The following is a 23,901-nucleotide window of genomic DNA, read 5'->3' as shown; positions in this document are numbered from 1 at the left end:
TTGGTATTTCAAGTAAATAATACAGTATTATTAACTACAATCACCATATTGGACATTAGTTCCTCAGAACTTATATGTGTAAGTTTGTACCCTTTGACCAACATCTTCCCATTTTCCCTATCCTCAGCCTCTGGCAACCACCTTTCTACTCTCTGCCTCTATGAATTTGACTTTTTAAAATTCCACATATAAGTGAGATCATATAGAATGTATCTTTCTCTGTCTGACTTATTTCACCTAGCATAATGCCCTCAAGTTTCATCCATATTGTCACACATGACAGAATTTCCTTCTTTCTCATGGCCGAATAATATTCTGTGGTATATATGTGCCACCTCTTCTTTGTCCATTCATCTATTGATTGATACTCAGGTTGCTTCCATATCTTGGCTATCGTGAATAATGCTGCAGTGAATATGGAAATGCAGATATCTCATCGAGATCCTGATTTCATTTCCTTTAGATATATACCCCAAAGTAAGATTGCTGTATAATATGGTTGTTCTATTTTAACTTTTTTGACGAACCTTCATACTGTTTTCCATAATGGCTGCATCAATTTACTTTCCCACCAACAGTATACAAGGGTTCCCTTTTCTCCATACCATCTCCAACATTTGTTATCTCTTATCTTTTTGATGATAGCCATTTGAACAGGTATGAGATATCTTATTGTGGTTTTGATTTGCATTTCCCCGATGATTAGTGATGTTGAACATCTTTTCATGTGTCTCTTGGCCAGAAGTAGATTAGGTAACAGATTTTCATGTGTTGATTATTTTTACTCAGTTTTGAAATATTTGCATTTCAGGAACTGATTATCTCTTTATATCAGACAGCAAATGATTTAAATTGTGTGGAGGAGAATTTTGCATTATACTTCCTTTTATGTAACGCAGTCATTTTTGATATATTCTCTACAAGGAAGATCGGTCTCTCTATTTCTTTTTTTTTTAACTTTCAATTAATGTACTATAGAAAAATTATACAAATCATCACATAGAGTTCAACAATTTTTCATAAGTGATTTCACAAATTATTTTTCACTTATATAACCAGCACCCCAGAAACACCATCGTGACTTTGGTCACTACCCTCCCAAAGAGCAACTGTTATCTTGACTTATAATCCCATAGATTAGTTTTGTTGCCTCTTTTTAAACTTCATATAATTGAATTATAGAGAATTTACTTTTTTGTGTGTCTGTGTTCTTTCATTCAGTGTTATGTTTATGAGATTGACTGATATTGTTGCCTGTGGTTGTAGATGGTTCATTCTCATTACATTCATTCCATCATGCCAATATACCACATTTGATTTATCCATTCTCCCATTAATGGACATTTGGATAGTTGCCATTTTAGACTTTTATGAATAGAATTTTTATGAACATTTGCATACTTACCTCTGGTTGCACATGTGCATACATTTAGTTTGAGCCTATATGGGTCACAGGGTTACATCTGATTCTCTATAGGGGATAATACCACTTTTCCAAGTAGTTGGGCTAATTTGCACCATTAAGAATAGAAGTTGAGAGTGCTAGATCCTTCACACCCTCACCAACACTTGGTATTGTCTGGTAGATGTGTGTATCGTTATATTGTGGATTTAATTTGCATTTCCCTGATGATTAATGAAGTTGAACACTTTTTCATGTTTATTGGCAATATGGATATCATCTTGTAAAATGCCTATACAAGTCTTTTGCCTGGTTTTTAAATTAGGTTTTCTGTCTTTTCCTTATTAAATTGTAGGATATATGTATATATGTGTGTATTATGTATAAATATAAATATATGTTATATAACATGTGTATACAAGTCCTTTGTTAGAAATTGCAAATATCTTCTTTCACTATATGCCTTGTCTTTTAATTTCCTTAATAGGATACGTTTTGATAAACTGAAGTTTTTAATTTTAATATAGGTGACTTTATAAAAATTTTTCTTTTATGGTTAATATTGTTTGGTCCTATTTAAGAAATCTTTTCCCACTTCAAGGTCATGAAGATGTTCTGTGTTTTTCATCTAAAAGCTTGCTGTCTTTATGTATTTATTTGTTCATTTATTTCAACTTTCACATTTTGATCCTCAGTCCATCTGGAATTAACTTTGTAAATAGTGTGAGGTGGGGGTCAAGATTCTTTTTCCCATATGGATATATAATTGACTCAGAACCATTTATTTAAAAACCAACCTTTTTTCACTGCACCTGGTTCTCTTTTAATGGGATAAAAGGAAACCTTGTTAGAAATGGTTGAACAATGTAAAGTATGTATGGCCTTTTTAAATTTGAATTTATTCTTTTTTTATATTTTCAAGGTTGAAGAACCTAAATGTGATAATTTGGAATTTGAGGGAAACCTGGAGGTCAGTAAATTTCATTTTAGCTATTTGGGCTTAAACTCATAAGAATAATTGGGGGTAGGGCAGGGCAAGCATAACCTAAATTTGAACTGCTTTGAGAAGAACAAACTACTTTGTTTTGTGTGTTATTGCCATTTTTTTTTTCAGGAATTAAAGTCAGATAACTTGGATTATAATCCAAGTCTTAATCATATACAGAATTTGGCAGATAATTATATTTAGGATTCAGAAGCAAAGAGAAAAAACTGATAATATTCCTTTTGTGTTTTTATTTTATATCTAAGGGTACAATCTGTTTCTGGGTCCCTGGTGTTCTTCCTGATACTTTGAACACAGTCAGAATAAGAGTCAAAACAAATAAATTATGCTACGAGGATGATAAACTCTGGAGTAATTGGAGTCCAGTGATGAGTATAGGTAAGAGAAGAGGATTTTATTACAATTTAAACCATTGATATATGGAAACTAAGCTGAAGCAGAACATAGGATGGGGAGAAAGGACCGTTCTGCATTCTTAATATCAATCAAAGAGTATTACAATTGAATTATTTTCTGTTTAATTACTGTCATATCACCCAGCATTAATTTGCAATATACAGTTCTAAAAATTCACAACCCAAATGCTGTTTTCCTCTCTTCTGCTCTGTCTCCATCTTTTTCAACAACCTGAACAAAAATATAGAAGGCAGGCATAATTAAATCTGCAGATTATGCAAGGCTTAGAAGACTAGCCTATATGCTGGTGACAGAATCAAGAGTAGAACAATGACCCTTAATGGCATTTAATAGACATAAACCTGTATCTAGGTTTGAAAAAATCAGTTTCATTTATACATTGAGAGGCTGAATAAGCCATGTGCCAGGCTCAAGTATAGGATTGAAAAGATCTGTGCTTTATGAATGTGTGTGTTGTGGGTTGGGGTATAGGATTTTATTTGACTGCAAACTCAAAGTGACTCAATATTGGACCCTTAAGCATCCCCAAGGCATATGTAGTCATAGGCAGCAGTGATAGTACAGCACCGAGAACAAGGGAATGCTGCAGGTTGGGGCGCAGTGTTCTGGTCACATCAGAAGTGTGCTGTATTCATTCTGGGCACCACATTGTATGTGCTGCATCAGCAGACTGGAATATATCCTTGAAAGGGTAATCAGGGTATTGAATAATCTCAAAATTTGGGGAGTAACAGTTGATGAAGTAAGCTTGAGGAGTCATGATTGCTGAATTCCAACATTTGAGGTATTATCAGGTAGAAGAGGGAATAGGCTATCTTTTTTGTTGCTTCATGGAGCAAAATAGGACCAACTTAAGGACTTTCTAACAGCTGTCTAACAATCAGAGAGATAGGTCGTTAAGGTAGTCAGTTCCCTATTAATTGAGAGACTGAGCAAACTATGTGCTGAATATGGTTTTATTAGTTATCTATGGTTGTATAACAAATTACCCCCAAATTTAGTGGCTTAAAAAATACATATTTACCATCTCACAGTTCCTGTGGCTCATGAATCTGGGCATGGCTTAGCTAGGCAGGTACTTCTGGCTCAAGTTCTCTCCTGAGATTACAGTCAAACTGTCAGCTGGTACTACTGTCTCATCTGAAGGCTTGACTGGGGCTGGAGAATCAACTTCCAAGCTCAAGCTCACTACTAATGTGGTCACTGGAAAGCCACAGTTCCTCTCTGGCTGCTGGATGGAGGCTATAGCAGGTTGAATTGTATCCCCTCAAAAGATATGTTCAAGTCCTAACTCCTGGTACTCGTAAATGTGACCTTATTTGGAAATAGAGGTTTTGCAGATGTAATCAATTGAAATGAGATCATACTGGTTTAGTGCAGACCCTAAATCCAATGACTAGTATTCTTATAATAAGAGAAGACATACAGAAACAGACACACAGACACACAGGGAAGACCATGTGAAGATAGAGGCAGAGATTGGAGTGATGCAGTTGCAAGCCAAGGAACAGCAAAGATTCCTGGGAACCACCAGAAGCTAGGAAGAGGCAAGGAGGGATTCTTCTCTAGTACCTTCAGAGGCTCTGTTGATACCTTGATTTTAGACTTTTAGCCTCCAGAACTATGAGAGAATATATTTCTGTTTTTTTAAGCCAACCAGTGTGTGGTGATTTGTTACAGCAGTTCTAGAAAATTAATACAGAAGCCTCCCTCAGTTCCTTGCACAGGGCTACCTCATGACATGGCAGTAGCTGGCTTCCCCAAGTGAGTGATCCAAGCAAGAAAGCATGTATGAGAGAATACCCAACATGAAAACCACAGTCTTTTATAACCTGATTTTGGAAATGATATCACTGTTGCTATCCAGTTCTTTACAAACGAGTCAGTTAGTTCAGTCGGTCCACCCTCAAGGGGAGAGGATTGCACAAGGTTGTGAATATCAGGAGGCAGGGATCATTTGGGGTCATCTTAGAGGCTGCCTGACACAATGATGCTAGGCTCTGATGATGCTTCCTAGATGTTCATGCCCTAGAGGAAAAGATAAGCAAATAAATAGACCTATGACATTCTATGTATTAGGTGTAGCAAGGCAGTTAATGAAATGTTTTAGAATTAGACAGTGCTGGATTTGAGGCCTGACTCCATCCATCATTTACTAAGCCCTTTTGGATAAGCCAGCGAACCACTCTGAGCCTTATCCTTCTCAACTGTATAAATGAGAGATAAATATCTATCTCTATAGCATAGATAAAAACATATAAAAGCACATAGTATGGTATCAGGCATATAGTAGGTGCTCAGTTAAAAAATAGTAGTAGTGGTAGTTGTTAGGATTATTTTAGGCATTCTAATTGTATTAAGTAACCAATAGGAAATGATAGTCACTGTTAATGAGATGACGTATTTAACAGATATAACATCTTTGTTAATAGTGTCTAAAACCAGTTAAGATATCCTGGTTTCAGATAATCCTTAAGATGTTTATTCACTCATGGAATTTTAGGCACCAGAGCAGGGCTTTTTTTTTTTTTTTTTTTACTATTAAGATAAGATGGAGAAGATAGGATAATTGAAGAGTTTTGGAAAATAGGTTGGGGTAGAGGGCAGAAACATCTGTGACCTCATTAGTCTAATAGAGCTATTGCTTGGTTTATTTCTAAAAGTTATATTTCTCATATCTTTCTGTTTGCTTTCCATTTTCTAGGTAAGAAGGCCAATCCCACATTCTACATAATCATGTTACTCATCATTCCAGTAATTGTTGCAGGTGCAATCATAGCCCTTCTGCTTTATCTAAAAAGGTAAGGCAGCTATCCAGGCACGTTTGACAGTTTCTGTTAGCCTGGTTACTGTGGTTATTACTCTTTGCACAGGTGTTTTATGTTTGCCCAGTACATTAGAAGTATTTGGGCTATAACTGACTTTTGGTGGTATATCATGGCAAAGAAGTATTATCGTGCCCATTTTCTGGTGTGGAAATTGTTGGATGTGTTTCCCAGAGCTATGCTCAGGCACTGCTCTCTTTGCATGTGCCTAATTTATCAGCAGTTGGTAACTGTTGGAGACCATTGTTAGAAATGGATACCATTAATAATTAAATTACCCATATGGTATGAATGCAAAGTAGGTTGTTACTTAATGCTGTAGGAAAGAGAACTTCACCAGATTGTCTGTGATATATGTTACTCATTCCTTGAAAATGCTTTACTTTATCTCACCATAGAGACTGGTCTTCTGCTATTATTTGCTCTTTCAGTAAATACCTGTGGTTGGAATAAAGTTATTAGCTGGGCCCAGAAACAATATTTTATCATATGTTAATAGTTGTTCAACATACATTTGAGCGCTAGTCACTATCCTAATTGCTGGCGTTACAGAAGTGAACAGGACATAGTCCCTATCTATGTTCTAGTTTGAGGGATTATCTATATATCTATGTCTATATTTATGTCATATATATATATCAGAGCATATATATATATATATATTTTTTTTAAACAAACAATAAATACTATGACTTCACATAGCGTGTAGTAAAGCTTTGGGGGTTTGTGGGAAGAAAAGCTAGGAAGTGAGATGAGACTCATGCTATATAGGATGGCCAAGGAAGGCCTCTCTGAGAAAATGACATGTAAGGAGAGACTTTAAAGGAGTGAGATATTCAGAGAAATAATGTTCCAGGCCAAGGGAACAGTAAGCTCAAAGGCTCCGAGGCTAGAATGATCTTCCTGTGTCTTGTTGGAGCAGAGTGTGCAAGGGAGCGAGTGACAGGAGATGAGGCTGGAGAGGATCCCAGGGTCAGATCATGTAGGCCATTGTGAGGAATTGAGATTTTATCCTAAGCATGATGGGGAGACATTGAAGAGTTTTAAGCAAGGGAAGGATGTGATCTGATTTACTGTCATGAAAGATCACTGTAGTTGTTGAGTGAAGAATGGACAAGAATGGAAGCAGGTAGTTTAGGAGGCATTGCAGTGTTGGCAGGGGTAGGGAAGACAAGGGTAGCCTAGGTTATGTGGTTGGCAATGGAGGTAGTAAGAAATGGTCTGATGTGAGATATATTTTGAAGGTAGAATTGATAGCACTAGCTGATGGCTGCTTCTCTGTGAAGGCGTGGGGGAAAATGGTTATTCAAGGATAACTCTTAGATTTTTGGCTTCAGCAACCGAGTGAATGCTAGAGCCATTTACTGAGGTGGAGAAGACTGTGAGGACAGCTAGCTTTAGTGTAAAGATGGGAACTTCAGTTTTGAACATAAGTTTGAGACGCCTATTAGATATCCAAGTAGAGCTGTTAAATAGGTAGTTGTATACATTAATCTAGGGATTTATTTAAGGGAGGGGTCTAAAAATTGAGAAGTAAGAAAAAGAAAAAAAAGAAAAAATAGGAATGTACCCTGTTCTCAGAAGATTATTTTCAAAATTATAAACTGCAACTTCCCATCTGGTCTATGATAACTAAAACATTATTGTTATTTAAATGATAGGGTATCACACACAATCATAACTATATGAGATGATGGATATGTTAATTACCTTGATTGTGATTATTTCACAATGTATACATATATCAAAACATCATGTTGCATACCTCAAATATATACAATTTTTGTCAGGTATATCTCAAAACATTTTAAATGATAAGATATAAGTAGTCTGTTTATCCTAAGAGCTCTTTTGCTCTACCCATCTTGATGCTCTTTGGACATTGATTTCTCAGATTGCTTTAGAAATTTCTTCACAACCGCTCTATCACTAAAGATGATTTATGTGCCATGTCTTTTGTCCAACCCTTCTTTTAATAGATGCTCCTGTTTGGTAGAAGATTTGATCAAAAATGTCTCTGTTTTCTTAAAGGCTCAAGATCATTATATTCCCTCCAATTCCTGATCCTGGGAAGATTTTTAAAGAAATGTTTGGAGACCAGAATGATGATACCCTGGTAAGCATTGACTCCATGAGATTAAAAAAAAATTTTTTTTGAGGCTATGGGATTTAAAACAATTTTTGGTAAAATATGCATAACATAAAATTTATCATTTTGACCATTTTAACTGTACAGTTCAATGGTGTTAATCATCACTATTTTTAGAATTTTTCATCATCCCAAACAGAAACTGTGCCCAGTAACTCCCCATTATCCTCAGCCCTGGTAATCTCTATTCTACTTTCTTTCTCTCTGAATCTGCCTATTCTAGATACCTCATTATAAGCAGAATCCTGCAATATTGTGCCCCTTTGTGTCTGGCTTCTTTCACTATGTTTTCAAGGTTCATCCATGTTGTAGCATGTGTCAAAATTTCATTTCAAAATTGGTTCTCTGAAACTACATTTTATCTAAAGATTAAAGAAAAGCTCATTGAAAATGTATCAAAGACCAAGTATAGCATTTAAGAAGTCCCCAGAACACTTTGTCCATCTCATATCACTGGCCTTCATTCTCTCTGTGGGGTAAAGAATATATTTGATCTAAACATGAGGGGGACGGAGCCTCTGTTATGAAACTAGCCTAATAGTCAGGGCTTCTGACTCTTGGCTAATTTTTGCAACTTAATTTGGGGAAATATAAAGATAGTCTAAACTATTGAAATAGATTTTGTTCATGCTATTGCCTGGAAAGCTGACCTCCGAATTCATGGAAGCAAAGCAAACCCGTTACATTTATTTTGCTGCAGACTCTCATGCTAGAATTTGTGGCTAGGAAACCTAAGACTTTATGGGAACAAAGGAGTTTGAAGTTTCTCTGATAAATACATTCACCCAAATAGAATGATAAAGACATTAAATGAAATAAATATCAATATTATTATATATATCTTAAATGAGTAATAATAGGTATAGGACAGTTAATTTATGGAAGTAGTTCAGCATAGTAGATAATATGATAATATTATCTACTATGTAGATAATATTCAGAGCCTGGGCTCTGAAGTCGGATTGTCTGGATTCAAATCTCTGCTGTGTCATTTACCATCTGTTTGACCTTAGGTAACTTCCTCAACCTCTTTGTGCCTCAGTTTCTCCATTTGTAAACTGCATGTAATGATAACACCTGTCTCATAGTATTGTTATGCGGATTATATTCATTTAATACATAAAAACTGCTTAGCGTGCCTGACACATTGTATAGTGCTTAGTAAGTGTTAGTGATTAGTATTACTATTGATAATACTGTCCATTCATCTTTAGGCTCCAAACAATTCTTGTAATAATGAGTGGTTCACAGTGGCAGTGATGATATGGCTAGGGAAGGAAGGTAGAAAAACTGACATACTAGCCAAGGACAATTCATCTGGATCACTTTTTCACCAAGTCATGGTTAGAGACAGTGGGTATCTCTGTCAGATTCTGCGGGTTAGGGTACAACTAGGAAGAAGTCGGCTACCTGAGAAGGATATAGTATACTATAACTTTAGTTGAATCACAATCAACTGGAATACTTGTAAAAATATAGAATACTGGACCTTAGCTCCAGAAATTCTGATTTAGCAGGTCTGGCCTGGGGCCCAGGAGTCTGCATATTTCACAGGGGCCCACAGACGGTTCCTATCCTGGCAAGATAGTCTGTGGACCAGACTTTTTGAAAATCACTGTTATGGATATTTGTCTTAGGGTTAACCCTGTCTTCTTTCTTCACTTTACCAGCTACTATGATAAATCCTGGAGGTTGGGAATTGTGAAAGTACTTAAACAACAACGCTAAAGAGCAATTGAAAGTCTACTCTGTGCCAGGCAGTGTACGAAGTGCTTTGCTTATATTCCCTTATCAAATCTTAGTAACCACTATGTGGTATAGGTGCTGTTAGTACCATTTTACAGATGAGGGAATGGAGCCTCACTGAGGTTAAGTAACTTTATTGAGATCACAGAGCTACTAGGTGGGTTTTGACCCAGCACTGTCTGATCCCAGAATTCCCTCTTTCCACTATGCTGCATTACCTCTTATAAGGTAGAATGCTTGTTCACAAGAACCTCACTCTCTTCAAAGTGTTCTTCTTTGTGATAGCAGTAGAAGGTTGGGGTATGGGTGTTCTGAGAAAAAGATGTGAGGTCACATTATGGCTGGCCTTATATGAGAAGGTATTAGGGATATCATTCTGACAATAGTCCGAAGGGAACGGATTAGAGAGGGGAAGCACTGGCATGATAGCAAACTGGGAACCTGGTCCTGCATTTGTTCCACAGATGTTTTGTTTGGACAATGTGGTTTATTTAAAATTTTTTATTTCAAATCATAAGTAGGGCACAGACACTTCATTTTATCTCAGATCCTAACATTCCCAATTCCCACTGTGATTTCACATGTTGACCTAACATGCCAAACCCCCGAAAAGCATTTGAGTTTGCTACCCCTGTTAGCAGAATGGAGACCAGACAAAGTACCATGGTACAAATGCCTGATATCTGTGAAAACATCTTTGGACTCACTAATATACATATGATAGTATCCAGTGTTAGTAAGTGGGTGGGGAACTGGCACTTTTCATGCATTGCCGGTGTGTGTGAGGGGGGTGTAAAATGGTATATAATTCTGGTTGGAGAGCAGCTTGATAAAATGTAACAAGAATCTTTGATCTTGTAATTATTATTTTAGGAATCTATTTTAAAGAAACAATAATAGCACAAGGATGGTCAATGCAGCATTTATTTCTAACATGAAAAATTAGAAAACAATTAAACATCAACAATCAAAAATTAGTTTAAAAAAGGTTTTCAAAGCATTTAATGTCACAGTAAAATATTTATGATGTGAAAGTAAGAAACATGTCATAAATGCGTAGTATGTGACAATCCTAATTTTGTAAAAAAATGAATGAATATATACATAGAACAATGAGTGGCAGTAAATGGATCAAAATGGTCATCTCTGGGTAGAAGGATTATGGATAATTGACATTCTCTCTCTACCTTTCTGCAATTTCCAAATTGCCTAAAATGGGCATGTATTACTTTTATGATAAAAAGAAACCCATACAAGTTATTAAGGAGAAAGAGAACATTGTCGTCATCTAGGTCTGAGAGATAACAGGGACTTGAACTTGGGTGGTAGCAGAGTAAATTGATACAAGAGACATTATTAAAGGAAACTCATTATTAGACTTGGTGACCCTGTGTGGGTAATGAAAGGTAGAGAGAGTAAAAAATAATTTCAAGGTTTCAAGCCTGGGTAATAGAGTGAATGATGGTAACATTGGCAGCACAATCAGATCAATTATCTTTCTCAGAGATGGGAAAATTGCTTTTTTTTCAATTTGCTGTCTAGAGGATAATACATTGTCCCAATGAGTCAGATAATTCTATAATTTAGTGAGGCGGATACACTGACAAAATGCACTACTAAAAGCATACAATGTTTTTGTTTGTGATGGTTGCAGACCATTAAATAAAATCAGTGTTTCAAACTAAAAGTATAATAAAAATCCCAGACAGGGGAAAGGGTAATAGAACAAATTTTCATGTTTCCTTTTTAACCAAATGAACAATTCTCTTTTTCTACATGGCAGTAATCCTCCCAAATTGAACTGTGTATGCAGCAGAAAAACTAATCTTTTACTTCTAGAATTGAATTATAGAATGACCATGGCCTTAGAGGTCATCTAATGAGGGGGAGGTTTACATGATTAATTATATTTCTTTACTTTTATAAATTTTCAGAACTCTAGATTCTAGTCATACTCACTTGAGAGATAGAGACATTGGGGGCCACAGAAAAATTTCTGAAGGGCTAGTACATAGAGAGATAATTGCAGAACCTGAACTAGAAGCCATTTTAGCTCAAGTTACTGACTCACAAGCCAAAGAAATAATCCTTGCCCATTCTAAACACTTTCTTCTTTCACATTACACCATCAGTAGTGGTCCTTAAAAAACCTCATTTAGGTGTGGCCAGAAAAAAAAATCTTCTGTATAGTTTTCCTTAAGATTTCTAGTGTTTTGACAATGTTTTGTTCATTGCTGTAGTAACATTTTGGCCAACAGCATTTCTTCCTGTTACTTTGCTGTTTGCCTTTTCTCTGTGACTAATTGGGCTACTGGCCATAGTGTGTGTAGGGGGTGCACACAGGGAATTGCTCCTCCTTTACATCTGCATTTCTTTTTCATCCATAAAAAATTATCTATTCTTCCCCTGCTTCTTGGAAACCAATTATATTTTCAGTACTGTGCCAATTTTGCATTCCTGATTGGAAAGCAGCTGTTTAACTTGGAGTCGACTTCCAAATACTGCTGAATTTTTTTTTTTACCAAAATATATCTATTTAGAAACTAAGAACGCTTTCCTATATGGTGAAAATAGCATATGACAGTTTAAAAATTATTCATTTTTTAATATCATCTAATACTCAGTTCATATTTAAATTTTTTCTAACTACCCCAATTGTCAAGAAACAGATAATATCTGGTTGTTTTGCTGTTAGTAAGGCTAAGATTGACCACTGTATTTAAAGCGATAACAGTATATTCCCTCCTGCCATCTATACTTATTTCCCCACTTGTCACCTTCAGATAATCTGTGTGGGATTATGTTAGCACACCATCAACTCTTCAGCTAATGCTTTTTATGCCAGTTGGTATCCTTGCTCGGATCACTAATTTCATTAAAGGATGTAAAATGATGATTTTTCTTATCTATCATTTAATCTGCATTTATAAGATGGCTTTTTTTTTTGATACAGTACTTCTTCCAGCCAAAGACTAGGTTCTTTGAAACTAAATGAGAACAGACTCACAGATACAGAGGACAATCTGGTGACTGCCAGAGGAAAGGGGGTTGGGAGGCTGTAAGAAAAAGGTGAAGAGATGAAGAAGTATGATTTAGTAGTTACAGAATAGTCACAGGAATGCAAAGAACAGCATAGGGAATATAGTCAATAGAATAGTAATGGCTGTGTCTAGAGCCAGATGGGTGATAGAGTAATTGGGGGGAACGCTACGTAAACTATATAAATGTCTAACCAATGTACTGTATACCTGAAACTAATAAAAAAAATTTAAAAAAAAAAACTAGGTTCGTCGGTTGTTCTGAAATTCAGTTTCTGCTAGGAAGGCAGGATACATGTTTAATTCTTTCCCCTTAATTATCAGTTTTTAAAGTGAGGAGTTGGATTATTAGCCACCTCAAATGGCACCAAGTTAGTCCCTGCCACACCACATTCAAATAGTTCTTTTTGAAGCTGCAATGATTTTAAGGCATAGGGATCTACAATTCATATTGTACAACTTTCTGTTGTGAATATTGATCTGAAGAAGACGGGTATGTAATTGATTGACTTGTATACAAAAGGCCAATGTTTTGTGTGGTGTTTAGGTGCATGGAACCCACTTCACTTCTATGGAATATTCACTGTGGGAAATAAGCAAATCTTGAAAGTACTCTTAAATTGAGACTTGATGTTCCATTATACCTGAAATTTGTTTATTTCTTTAAAATATAACAGCCTGTATAGCACGCTATTTTTCCAGGATTAGATGGCTAACAAATAAAAGTCAGTTGCGTTAGCCTCCTGAACACTGAGTTTCTTCATCTATGATGTTTTTCATCTTTGACCATTATTCTGTTGTTGATTATCTTGTTTAAAAAATTGGCAGTGTAAGAGTTGAATTATGGACTGGTAATTTTGTGGATTTATTTATTTTCTACAAGTAATTTTAAAATTAGGCTAACATATAATTCACAAAATTGAAGAATAGGTTAGAGCCTTTCCATTTGTTCCTTTTACCTTACATGGCCATAGTCATAGAAGCAGTGCTTGGGAAAAGGCCATGATGCTGATGATGGGTAAAAATGAGAGCAATCCAAGTTTCAGAAATGAAAAAAGGCAATTGAAAAATTGAATGTATTCTTAGAAGCCATTTTTGCTACAGTGTTCACTTCATTAAAACAGATTGCTTTTTTCCTGTCCAACACAGCCAAGCATTGGGTCTCATGACAGAAACCAATGAAAGTGGCTCAGGGTACATTTTTTAAAATTAAAGTGTTTTAAAAGCAATATATATTTGTTGTAGAGAAATTAGAAATAATCAAAAGAGAAAAAAATCAATCTTAATCCTATCACCCAGAAATAACCATATTTAATGTTACGTGAACAACATAGAGAAATGGAAATATTTTTACTGGTAAATGGAATAATAACAATAACAACAGTAATAATAGTTCATACTGACCGAACTTTTACTATTATCAGACACTTTTCTAAGCACTTCCCTCGTCGATTTGTCCCCATCCTGCAAGAAGTATTATCTTCATTATACAGATGAAGAAGATGAGGCACTAGAGGGATTATGTGTGACTTGCTCAAGATTGTACTGCTGGTACATAACAGAGTTAGAATCCAAACTTAATGAACGAGTATCAGAATTGGGATCTGAAACCAGACATCCTGATTTGCCTCTCCACACTTTTAAGCAATCATAGTACATAATATGTTTTAAATAATATTCTTTTATTTTATTTGAATTTAACAGATAGGAAAGAAATAGATGAAACTAAAGGAATTTCTGAACTTCTGACAAATTATAATGTTTAATGATTATTCAAAAGAGCGATTTTTCCATTTGTTCTCCATTTTCTCCCCTTTTTTTAAAATTGTCCAGTACATTGTCAATGCATAAGGCCATTATATACTATATTGTCTCCCTTATAGCCCTCGTTTAGGCTTAATTCTGTGTGGGTATGTATTTGATGCTCACTACTGGCCTTTATGTCTCTCCAGTCATTTGGTTGTTTGAAGCTCTAAAAGTTTTCTCAAGAAGGATTCATGGGATCAATATTTCCTAAATTATTTATACGTTGATGGAGTTTGATACATTAATAATTGAAAATCATTTTAGCTAGATATGAAATCCAAGGCTCACACGTTCTTGTGTTGGGTATCTTAAATATGTCATCCATTTTCTTCTGGCATAAAATGTTGTTGAAGTCTGCTGATAAAATAACTTTCGATCTGCATTAAAACATTTGGTGTCTTTTGCCTGGTTGTCAAAATATTTTTTTTGTCAAAGTCCAGTAATTTTATTAGAATTTGTCTTGCTATAGTTAGTCATTCTGGGTTGATTTCCCAAGGTATATGGTATGCCCTTTCAGTATGTAATTTCAGATCTTTTTTTAAATTTCTGTAAAAATTTCTTCACTGATAGATTTTAGTTATTCTGTTCCCTTTTCTTTTTTTTTAAATTGTTTATTTATCAAGAGAAACTATTACTTAGTCCAAATAGTCATGTTTCATAGTTCAAGAACACAGGTCAATAACAAACTTCCATGGAAGTCAACTCAAAGAAATTCTTTGCATTCCAAAATCACTTTGCCTCTGAAAGATACTTCCTCATCTCCTCAAAATCTTTCATGGAATCATAATTTCTGTAGAAATCTGCATATGCCTTCTTCCTTGGTTCAGCCACAGCAAACTTATAGAATGCTGCAACCCCCAGAGTTACAATGACTGCTCCAACAATATGAAATCGCAGACACTTGGCCAGAAGTGTCTGAGGTTTCTTCAAAGCACCGGAAGGCCTGGTAGTTATATTTTCCCTTAATACCAGTGTCCTTCCTGATGGAGAAATGTACCTGTTCCCATATTTTCTTGCCTGTCTTCAGTATTTGTCAAATCCTCTTGAATAATTTTAAATAATCTTCATCTACCTTTATTTCTTTTTTATTAAAAAAGTCATCCCTTTATCTTCTATTTCTCTTAAGGTATTATCTATTGTGTTTATTTGCTCCTGTGTTCCATTTAGCTTTGTTTTCATTTCTGAAATGATTATTTTCTTTTACTGGTAATTCTTTCCTGAGTTTTATCATGTCATTTCTGAGTTAGTCATACTCTGAATTTTCATATTTTCCATATCATATACATTTTATATCATATAACTTTTTCTTAATATATTTCATAAAGTTTTATAATATTAGATTTTAATTTTTATTATTTTTGGTGGACATATCTTTTTGGCATGTTTTAATTCTGTAAGGATATTCCGTTGCTTCTTTCTACATGAAATTAGTTTCCATGAAGGTTTAGGCTTGTTTTAGGGTAGATTTTTTTTTCCCCCTAACTTCTTGGCTGTAAAGTTCCATCTTCTGTTGTTTTTGAGAATTGTTCAAAATTACAGTTAATTCCTTTCTGCTTCCTCTACTTTTATCTGGATTTTCTATTTTGTTTCTTTTGTCCCTTTCCTGGCCAATGTGGAATCTATTTCAACCAGTTTCTCCTCAGAGTGGGACTTCACTCTGGAAGGAAGCTTTGGATGGTTTTGAGAATTCATGGGGCCCAGGTGATCACAGCTATACCATAGACTCCTTAAGGGAACTCAGTCACTCACCCCTGCCGGTCTCAGTTGTTCATAAATGAGCTTGCTGAGGTTTGAATGAGTTATTTTACACTCCTCAGATCTATTAGATGCCATGCTGATTCTCACTGCAGACTTTTCCATAGCTGATACCATTTTGCTCTTGTAGCTATCTCTAATTTGTCCCCATCCACTCATATTTCAGGGTTAATGGAAGAATCATTTTCACTTTGTTTTGTTGTAGATCATGTCCATGGAGTTTGTTTTTGCTTTCCTACTTATCTTTTCTACTTGTGGTTTTTATGGTTGCATTTGGGGAGATTAAAAAACTGTGCTGCCAACCAGAATCTTCCTCCCAGGAGTTCTCTGTAAATAACAGACCACAGTCTAAATCCTGCTCGCTGCTTGTTTGTGTAGAGCCTGCAAACTAAGAATGGTGTTCATATTTTTAAATAGTTGAAAAAACCTAAAGAATACTATGTCATAGCATGTGAAAATTATATGAAATTCAAATTTCAGTGTCTATAAATAAAATTTTGTTAGAACACAGTCACATTTATTTATTTATATATTATCTGTGGCTATTTTCATGCCAGCAGCAGAGTTATTGGGACAGATACTATATGGCCCTCAAAGCTGAAAATATTTATTATCTGGCAATTTACAGAAAAAGTTGGCTGACCCTGGTCATATAATATACTTTTTAATGGCTAAATAGTATTCCATTGTGTATATATGTCATAGTGTTCTTAACCAAGTCCCTATTATTGGACATTTAGATAAATTCTAAATTTCATTATTATAGTCATCATTTCATAGCTAATATTAGCATATATATTTTATTACTTTCTTGGGATAAATTGTTACAAATAAGATTGCTGGATCAAAAGTGATTATATGCATTTTAAACACTTTTATTGATACTGACAAATCATCATCCATAAAATATATGTCCTATTATATTAAGGATGCTAGTTAAATAAGTTATAGTACATTCATGCAATGAAATTTTATGCAGTGGGTAAAGAAAATGAAGTAGACCTATTTTACTGGTGTATAAAAATATACAACGTATGCTGTTAAACACTCTAGTTACATATGTAGGGTCTGATTCCTTCATATTAAGGAAATGGGAACACTAGAATACACATACTTAAACTTTTCACAAGAAGCATAGACTACAACTAGATGCTACCAATTTATATACCTACCAGCAGTATGTCTGAATTGTTGCTTTGGCATGCTTTTGTCTGAATGTATCTAATTTTTAAAATTCTCACCAATTTGATAGATGAGGAAAGGACATGTTTTATTTTTACATATCAACTTATATATTGTTTCCTATGTTCATTGGCTTGAATTAATTCTGTGCAATTTGTGTTCATTGTCAATTTTTTTCCCTGCGATAGTCATCTCTATCTTAGTGATTTATAAAGCTCTTTTTATATATCAGATATTAATCCTTTGGCTTGTCATCTGTGTTTGCTTTTGTATTATATTTAAGGTGATTAATGATGTACAAAAGGTTTTTTCTTTTTTATGCAGTCAAATATTTTTTTTTTATTTTTTATGAGTGGAATTTATCCATGTAGGCTGTGAGGTAGGGTTTAACTTTATTTTTCAAATACTTAGCCAGTTGTCTTAGTGACATGTATTGCATAAGCCATTATTTCAAGATTATATAATTTTTTCAGATTGTTTTTAAGTGTATAGTTAGAAGAGTTTTAGCAAATGTATGCAATTTTATAGCCACCACTCTAATCAAGATATAGAACATTTCAGTTAGCTCCCTTGTGCTCCTTTACAGTCAGTCCCCCACCCCCTGACCCTATACTCTTGCAATCACTAATATGTTTTCTCTCCATAAAGTTTTGCCTTTTCCAGGATGTTATGTAAATAGAATCATACAGTACACAGAGTTTTTGAGTCTTCCTTTTTTCTTGGAATAATGCATTTAAGAGACATCCATGTTGTTGCATGTACAAATAGTTCTTTTTTTTATTTTATTTTATTTTTATTACTGAGTAGTATTCCATGATAGGGCTGTGTCATGGTTTATTTAACCATTGACTTATTCAGGGACATCAAGATTGTCTCCAGTTTTTGGATTTTATAAATAAAGCTGCTAAAACATTCATGCAGAGAAGTACAGCATAGGGAATGTAGTCAATAATACTGTAATAACTATGTATAGTGCTAGGTGGGCACTAGACTAACAGGGAGATCACTGTAAATTATAGAAATGTCTAACAACTATGCTGTATACCTGAAACTAATATAAAATAATATCGAATGTCAACTCTAATTTTAAAAAAAAGTATAAATATTAAAAAAATATTCATGTAGAGGTCTTTGTGTGTACATATTTCTCCTGGGTAAATACATGGGAGTGGGATTTCTGGGTCATGCAGTAGGTGTATGTTTTGTTTTATAAGAAACCATGAGACAGTTTTCCATAGTGGCTGTACTATTTTACATTTTCATCAGCAATATATGAGAGATCCAGTTACCCTGGATCCTTGTCAGCACTTGGAATTGTCAGTATTTATTATTTTAGCATTCTATTAGGAGTATCAGGGTTAAGTAATTTATTTAGAGTAATTTGAATGTTTTAAGCAGTGTTTCCCAACTCATCCTTCCATAGGCTTTCTAAGCCTGGTTGCTCCTGACTTGCTCAGTCCATCTCCAGTTGCTCAACCTGAGACAGCTGAGTAGCCATTGTTGCTCTTGTTTCTGTTTTTTTTTTTTCCTTTCCATTTCCTTTCCTAGGCTTATAGAACCACAAACCATCAGCTGAAAAGGAGCTTAGAATAATCTAGTGCAGGCGTTGACAAAGTTTTTCTGTAAAGGGCCGGATACTTCTGTATCCATGGGACATTGGTTCCAGTGACCTCTGCAGATATCAAAATCCAGGGATACTCAAGTCCCTTATATAACGTGGCATAAAACAATGCATACAGTTGGCCCTCTGCATCTGCGGAGTCCCAATCTCAGATCAAAAATACTGTTTTTGATCTGTGGTTGATTGAATCCATGGATGTGAAACTTGCACATACAGAGGGCCAACTATAAGTATTTTTGGCTTAGCAAGCCACTTGGTCTTTGTCACAACTCAACTCAACTCTGCTGTTGTAGTATGGAAGCAGCCATAGACAATACAGAAACAAGTGGATGTGGCTGTGTTTCAATGAAACTTTATTTACAAAAACAAGCAGCCTCCTGGATTTTGCCCTTAGGTCATAGTTTGCCAACCCCTGGTTTCTTCTAATAACTTCATTTTACAAATGAGGGGACTGAGCTCAGGTTTTACCGTTTTCCTTTTTTATAAGTAAAGAAAGCAAGGACCAGAATATTGGCTTTCACCAGAAGAGGTACACTTAAATTGAATTCGAGATGAACTTATGCATAATTCCCTGTTCTAGTAAATGGTGTTACATGAAGCTGTTAATATAGGGTCTTTCAAAAGTTTTAGCTGCACTTTTGGGATATTTTATATTGTCATTTACCTAGATGCTGGTTGACTTTTTGAACCTCTTATATCTCTGGAGCAATGGTCAAATTTGAGTAGTAAGAAAATAAAGGTAAAAATAGTCAAAGTAAGAAAAGTATGCCACCGTTTATTCTTCAAAAGACTTTTCAATTTTGGAGATGTCACAATGTGTTTATCTCTTAAGATAGCCATTAAATGTCACATAACAATCCCATGCTTTTTTCCTCTTTAGAGTTAATTCCTGATTGTTTTATATCATTAAGTATTCAAATATATGAGAATCCTTAGTTCAAAAAAAGAAAAAAATAACAGGAAACATACACTTATGGTTCAATGCATGCAAACCTAAAAATAAGCATTGGCTGTGAGAACTCGGGGAAAGAATATTATTTAGAAAAATAATTGTATACTTGTATTTTTCTTTCTTCTAGCACTGGAAGAAATATGACATCTATGAGAAGCAAACCAAAGAAGAAACTGACTCTGTAGTGCTGATAGAAAACCTGAAGAGAGCCTCTCAGTGATGGGGATAATTTATTTGAACCTTCAATGTGACCTTGTGAAGATTGATCCCATTCTCCATTTGTTAACTGGGAATTTATTAAATGGAAACTGAAACTACTGGACCATTTAAAAACAGGCAGCTCATAAGAATCACAGGTCTTTATGTTGAGTCATGCACCAAAAAAACAAAACTAATGGCACTCTGGAGAAGAGAGTGGAGTCATTCTCACTGAATTATAAAAGCAGATATCTTTTACGAAGGCTTCAAACTAGGGGACAAAGCAAAAGGTGATGATCACAGTAGAGTTTAATCTTAAGAGTTGTGACAACTTCCTGAGTGATCTGTGTCTGCTTTGTATTCTTTGTGTCATATAATACCAACAAATTTTATTTGTGGGGGAACTCATTTTGGGTGTAAATGCTAATGCCAAACTTGAGTCACAGAGAACATCTAGCAAACAAAATTGACAAAATCTGTTGTTTGGAATCCCACTAAGTAATGTTTGTGGCTGTTAAAACTTAAGAGTCTGAATCATCATCTCTTCAGCAGCATTTTCCTCTGCTTCGAAAGGCCCAGACATCAGTGGTGGCCATGATGATAACTACAGAAAAAGAGGCAGCTTCTTTTTGCCAAGACCTTTCAAAGCCATTGCAGGCATTTTTTTTTTTTTGTCTTCTCTTTTTTTTAATAAAAATTGAGGAGGTGACATTGATCAATAAAATCCAATAAGTTTCAAGTGTACAATTCAACAGTATGCCATATATACATTTCAATGTGTGTTCACCACCCATAGTTAGATTTCTAGGCCTTCGAAGGCAACAAAGACAGAATGACTTATTGGGTATTAGACTTTGAACCATGCAGTCTCTAATGATACATTGTTTTTTCTTTACTTCTGTTACTCAAATCAAGTATTTACTATGTATCCAGATTGTACTAGGCACCCAGGTGTGAGGCACCGACTCTCTCAAATGGTTGACAATTCTGATTGGGACTCCTCAGTTCTTACCACTTTATTTTTCTCCACAAGTCATTCTTCAGACCTTTCAACTCCCCAATTCCCACACTAATATCCCATTTTACATTCTCCCTCACTGTAGTCTTTCACCTTTCATTATATATTAGAATATAAATCTGCTCAGAATATCTAGGGGAGCAGGGAGTGAGTTGCAGCTCAGGTAAAGTGTGAGTAGACTAAGAAACAGTGATGAATTCTTGTATATTTTGCAACTTTTTTTGTGAGTTTGCTTTTATTTGAATATTTTCAGCACTTACTATTTCTCTACATATTTTCTAAACAGAAAGGAGGTATTATCTTCACTTAGAACTTTGCTATTTGCTTGATATAAAGAATAGTTATATCTTTTCCTCTTTCTCCCTACTGCCACAAATAGTTATTAGTAGGTTTTGTGTCTTATATTGATAGCCAGTATCCAGGGCTCCAATGTTTGTATGTGTTTTTTGCATATGTTTGGGTTCCATTCTCACCCATCCTCACAACATATGTATTTCCCCTACTCTTACTTCCTCCAAATTTAAAGAAGTATGAAAATAAGATCCACCACTCCACCCCCAAGATTCTCTCCTTACAGATATAGACTTGGACGACTGGTAGGAACTTGAGAAATTTGTATCACCAGTTCTCCAAACATTTACCCATTTGTATTAATAAGATGATACTCCCTGAAATTCCTGCTCTTGGGGAAGGGAGATCCCTGCTCTTCTCAGGTTTGGGCAAAAGTGGCAACCTCCTCGCACTGCAGGGGAGCACTGTGCCCCAACTTTTCTGAGGAAATTGGGGTTCACAGCAGGGGTACATAGATATCAAGGTGCTGCCTCCCCGCACTTTTATTTTTGAGGTCAGATTGAGACAGGTATAGTGGATGTTCCACTTTGTTCTGTTCTCTAAAAAGAAAATTTAATTTTCATTTGTAGGAATGAGGTTACTTCCTAGCCAGGTGTTTTATAATTCTGGGAAGCAAAACACCTGAATGCTTCACCCAAGGCCATTTTTCCTATTACCCTATTTAGATGGCAATGAGTGTGTATGTGTGTGTGAGGGGGGGATGCTTTGATAATCTCATTACCCAAGGAACTACTGATGCTGACAGTCATGCAGACTGGGAGTGGGGAAATTGTATTTGTTTCCATCCTCCTCTTTTAGCAGTAAAATAGTTAAGGGGAAGTGAGGCAGTAAGTCATGGGAGTAGCTATGGCTGTTTTATAATTGCTGAAAAGCGATCCCCAGGTCTTGGGAACTCTCCGAGTCTTTAATACATTAGTGGGATTTTCATCACCTGTAGGAAACTAGTAGGTCCGTTTACTATTTTATGTCTAATCTATACAGACTTTTTTCTCCTTATACCTAAGTGACCCTGCTATAAGAATGCTCATTCTTATTCTTTCATTCATATTGTTTTCTTCTTCTGGGCTCTAAAGGGATCTGTGAAACAATGTTAAGAACATTTTTGGTAATGCCTTCAATTAGGGCTCATTTTGTTTAACTTCTTATAGGAAAGTTGAATAAAATAAATATCGTCTTTTTGTATGTCACCCAAATGTTTTCCTTTGGTTTTATTTTGGGGAAAGTGTTGTGAGGAGTGGGTGGCAGAAAAAAATTGGAGTTAAAAGAATAAATGTGAAAAATTCCAAGACAGCTATTTTATCTTACAGTCATTTATCATAAGCTTCTCTGCTGTTTTCGGTATGGCTATGTTTTCTCATATGGGCATGCACTTAGTTTAATATTAGTACAGCCTTTGCAAGCACCACCTAAAGTGACATAAGTATATGATAAATTGTAATTATGATAATTAAGGTAAATGGAGAACTAGTCCTTTCTAATATTAAGCTTAGAATAGAGTACAATATACTTAAGGAATCCGTCATGGTATACACAAAAGGGTACCCCTACTTACACATTAATTACATTTGTGACTAATGTGATTTGTGACTAAGAAAATCATTTCTCAATAGCTGTCCTCCTAAGAGACAGTGATATAGTTTCATATTTTCTATAATGACAGCAAAGTGGTTTGAATGTCAGAGGGTTTTTTCTCATTTGTGTTAAATTATAGGAGTGGGTCTTTAGCAAGACCACATTTGCTAATTACTCTAAGTCTTTACAGCATCCAAACCCTAGGGGTAGTGGATGCTGGTCTTAGGTTACTTGTGTTAACTATCTAGGATTATCTAAGAAGATTCTGGAAATCTACCTCCAGGTAAGTATAGTTTGTTTTATTTTTAATAAGAAAACTTTTGGTCAACGCACTGATTATTATGGCAGAAATCAGTTAACAGGACTCTTGAGGTCGTATATCTGAGATCTATGGAAAACACATTCCTGTAGCAACAAACACGCTCACCTTATCTCAGAGGGAAAAGAGCCAGAATGATCTAAGCACACTGATTTCCAGAGTCTCTTTTCTTTTAAACCCTTATGATTAGATTAAGCAACTTTTTTTTTTTTTTTTTTTGTAAATACTGTGGCTAAATCTTGGCATGCTTTTATTTAAGCAAAGGAGGTTTACTGACATTTGAATGTGCTAGCTATTTTTTATATCAATCCCACGGTGATTTCTGCTTGACGGTTCTTTGGACTTTAACTCTCTTTCCTAATGGCCACACTTTTAGTTTACCGTTAGCAACAAGTAAACAATTCACTGCTAGTTTTCAACATTTATTAGGTAGACCATTACATAAAAAGAGAAAATTAATAGTTACTGAATAGCTACTGTGTGCCAAGTTACATGTATGATTTCACTAAATTCTCATGTGAGTTCCATGAGATAGGTTGCATTA

At 35.2% G+C, this 23,901-nt stretch overlaps 1 protein-coding gene across 1 annotated transcript in view; it reads left to right on the top strand.

Moving 5' to 3' along the window:
- The window catches only part of IL13RA1 (interleukin 13 receptor subunit alpha 1), a 50,358-nt gene extending 27,705 nt beyond the window's left edge, over positions 1-22,653 (top strand). Inside the window, exons 7-11 of the mRNA XM_039842501.1 lie at positions 2,325-2,372; positions 2,654-2,786; positions 5,530-5,626; positions 7,682-7,766; positions 20,027-22,653. Coding sequence (XP_039698435.1) covers positions 2,325-2,372; positions 2,654-2,786; positions 5,530-5,626; positions 7,682-7,766; positions 20,027-20,119 — 456 coding nt within the window. The 3' untranslated portion in view covers positions 20,120-22,653. The remainder of the gene's footprint in view (positions 1-2,324; positions 2,373-2,653; positions 2,787-5,529; positions 5,627-7,681; positions 7,767-20,026) is intronic.
- Positions 22,654-23,901: the final 1,248 nt, after the last annotated feature.

The sequence above is a fragment of the Pteropus medius genome, unplaced genomic scaffold (genome assembly GCF_902729225.1).
Source record: "Pteropus medius unplaced genomic scaffold, Ma_sr-lr_union100, whole genome shotgun sequence".
Classification (NCBI taxonomy): Eukaryota; Metazoa; Chordata; class Mammalia; order Chiroptera; family Pteropodidae; genus Pteropus; species Pteropus medius.
The sequence above is the reverse complement of the archived record's forward strand: the minus strand, read 5'-3'. Positions and strand labels throughout refer to the sequence as shown.